A 2,672-nucleotide genomic window follows, 5' to 3' on the forward strand; every position below is an offset into this window, starting at 1 on the left:
ATGAAAAATTTTCTCTTAGGTTTGTGAGCTTAGTCAGATGTAAAATCCCAACTTGGTTCGAGATCTGCTTGGTGTAAAATCTTGGTTTAGCTCATGGTCAGCATGTGTAAAACCCGATTTAATCCTAAGGATGGAAAGTTCAAAACTCTCCAGTGGTTTGAGATAACTCCGTATAAAATCTTGATTTAGATTGGAAACTAACTGCTAAAAATTATAGTTCGTGTTAGGATGGAAGACTAACTACTTCAATCCATTATTTGCTGTTCGATAGGAAGTTATTCTGAAACTTCATTTTTTCTTGTAAAAGGGGGTTGTGAGCTTAATCTACTAAAAACTCATAGGCATTGTTTGATACTCTTAAGATCAAGTCCTAGGGATGGAGTATATCACTTTGTTTAGGGATTTCGTGACTTTAACAAATGATATTTCTCGTAAGATTTGAGTGTATTTCTTGAGACAGAAATCTAAAATCTTTAACAAATTAAAGTTGAGGTAGAGAATCAAACTTACATAAAAATTAAGTATTTGCAGTCAGATAATTGAGAATTGAGAAGAATAGACTAATTTGAATTTCAATAGATTCTATGAAGAACATAATATTTAAAGGCATTTCACGTTCATATGGAACAACTATAGACTCATCCTCCTCTTCACACGCACACCCCACAATTAGTAACAACACCTCCCTAGGATACTATATTGTATAATTTCCTTCTACAATATTTCACTTAATCCATTGGTGCCTCAAGTGATTTTAGGAGGACTGTGTCACCATGTGATGTGAGTTAAAGAATTCCTTGAGAAACTCCTTGTATTTGAAAGACTTTAAAATAGGATAATCATTCTCATCACTGATTTCTTGTGCTGGCTCAATGAGACAATCATCTAATGGAGCTATGAAAAAAGCAGCACTTGTGCGAGTTTGACTTGAATTAGTCACAGCTCGATGTTCAGCACTTATTAGCTTATCTTTACTGATTATCTGTATACAATATTGTAACACACCACAAATCAATAAAACTTGTTACATTGTATAGTTAGTTATTAAGCAAAGTAACTGCCAAAATAGGTTGATTATTAAGTGTACCTCTAACAGATGTCCTATGTTGATGACAAATGCATGAGGAAGAGGCTCAACAGTGATCCACTTTCCATCCTTTAATACTTGAAGACCACTAACATCATCTTGCATTAAAATTGTGATGAGGTAAGGATCTTTATGTTTGGTTAGACCTAGTGTTAAACTCGGTTTAGGACATGGTGGATAATGATTAACTGAGATAATCATTGATCCGGTAAGATCGTTATCAAAGTATCCACACTTCAGACCAAGCCCTTCAGTTATCAAATCCAAGATCCTTGATCCCAAATCCTTAATTTTAATCGAAAAATTCCCAACACATTCTCTGCAAGAAAACGTACCGATCTATAAAAATTTATAACTATTTGTGCACAGTGGTGGATTATACACAAGGCATTAATTTTATTTACCTGTATGTAGTTGGATTTTCAGGCCATAAGTGTTGCCATTGCTCCAAAGGATGAGAAGGGTGTCTAAGACTGTCCCTCCATAGATGAACCTTTTCTGTTTCATATCTCAGACTGCTAGTAAGTATCTTACATGTCTTCAAATCATCATCAAGATACAAGCTATGCTTGTACTCATTTGGCATTTGAAACACCTCTTTGAAAAGCCTCATTGTTTCGTTCATTTCATTCAGCGAGATTCCATGATTGATAACCTGGTAAATCAAAGAAATGTTAGATTTCCGTTAAACATGTGCTACTATATATATTAAAAATTGACGATTACAATTCGTAACAAAAGTAAAGCATTTAGCATGAACATGAAAGAATCCAAACTCCTGAGCAGCCTTGATGATTTTCTGAATTGTTTTTGTTCTGTCACCATTCTGTGCTTCATTGAGATCAATTATTGGGATGCTGTGGCTGAATGGAATTTTGAGATCCTCGCCTGGTCTTGTTTCTGGTGGAAATATGTAGTTCTCAGGCACAGATTGGATATTGGACCAATTTGAAACAAGTTTCTCCATACCCCTTTTAGGTATAGTTTGATTATTGGTCAGTACACAATAATGGCAAAATTTTGGGAGAGGTATATGGTGCATTATTATATCTTTTTTAATTTAACAAGACAAGACAGCATGAAATTGTTGACCCGAATAAATTAATGGCTCTCTAGTCATGTGGTTTGGTTGTATAGTTTGATATATTGTATTTGGAGATAATCACGAGATAAGATTCATCAGATCACAGTTGTCATAAGTCGGTTAGAAAGTCATATTCTTTTCCATTAGGAGTTTGGTGTATCATATTGCATAATTTTTAAAATGTGATATTTTTATATGTGATTAAGGAAGAGGTTACGTTTCTGGACTTATTTGTTGATCAAGAAGGTCCTTTTTATTGCATAATAAAATAAAATATGGTATAACACTTCACACTCAACATCCAAAATATGATATAACACTGAAAATCACTCAATCACTAAAACCACAAAAATCATAAATGTAACATAGTTCAGGCATATTAGCTAGCAAATATTTGGCATGCATAGTTTTAAGATAATCAATTCACAAGTTACAATTTTATCTATAAACATGAACGACAGTCATTAAGATACATGAAACAATCTTAAACATGCTTCGAGT

The 2,672-nt window shown here is 33.6% G+C and overlaps 1 protein-coding gene across 3 annotated transcripts; it reads right to left on the minus strand.

The window, feature by feature from the left end:
• Positions 1-546: 546 nt before the first annotated feature.
• On the minus strand, positions 547-2,189 carry LOC131619154 (hyoscyamine 6-dioxygenase-like). Of its 3 annotated transcripts, none has more exons than XM_058890284.1 (4): positions 1,824-2,189; positions 1,492-1,742; positions 1,088-1,406; positions 547-982 (listed from the first exon to the last, which is right to left on the minus strand). In XM_058890284.1, exons 1-4 carry the CDS (start codon positions 2,127-2,129, stop codon positions 755-757), a joined length of 1,104 nt encoding a protein of 367 aa, XP_058746267.1. In that variant the 5' UTR covers positions 2,130-2,189; the 3' UTR covers positions 547-754. The 3 variants fall into 3 exon arrangements, with proteins under 3 accessions (XP_058746267.1, XP_058746272.1, XP_058746273.1); XM_058890289.1 differs by having other exon boundaries at positions 1,848-2,187; XM_058890290.1 differs by having other exon boundaries at positions 1,814-1,966.
• Positions 2,190-2,672: the final 483 nt, after the last annotated feature.

This window comes from Vicia villosa, linkage group LG1 (assembly GCF_029867415.1).
Source record: "Vicia villosa cultivar HV-30 ecotype Madison, WI linkage group LG1, Vvil1.0, whole genome shotgun sequence".
NCBI classification, from domain to species: Eukaryota; Viridiplantae; Streptophyta; class Magnoliopsida; order Fabales; family Fabaceae; genus Vicia; species Vicia villosa.

What these genes read in the sequence shown, in the direction of transcription:
- LOC131619154 (XM_058890284.1), bottom strand. Translation starts at nt 2,129, where the DNA reads ATGCACCATATACCTCTCCCAAAATTTTGCCATTATTGTGTACTGACC. An exon ending in ATGCTAAATGCTTTACTTTT is followed by an intron (nt 1,743 to 1,823) that starts GTTACGAATTGT and finishes TTGATTTACCAG; the next exon opens with GTTATCAATCATGGAATCTC. An exon ending in ACATAGGACATCTGTTAGAG is followed by an intron (nt 983 to 1,087) that starts GTACACTTAATA and finishes TATTGTATACAG; the next exon opens with ATAATCAGTAAAGATAAGCT.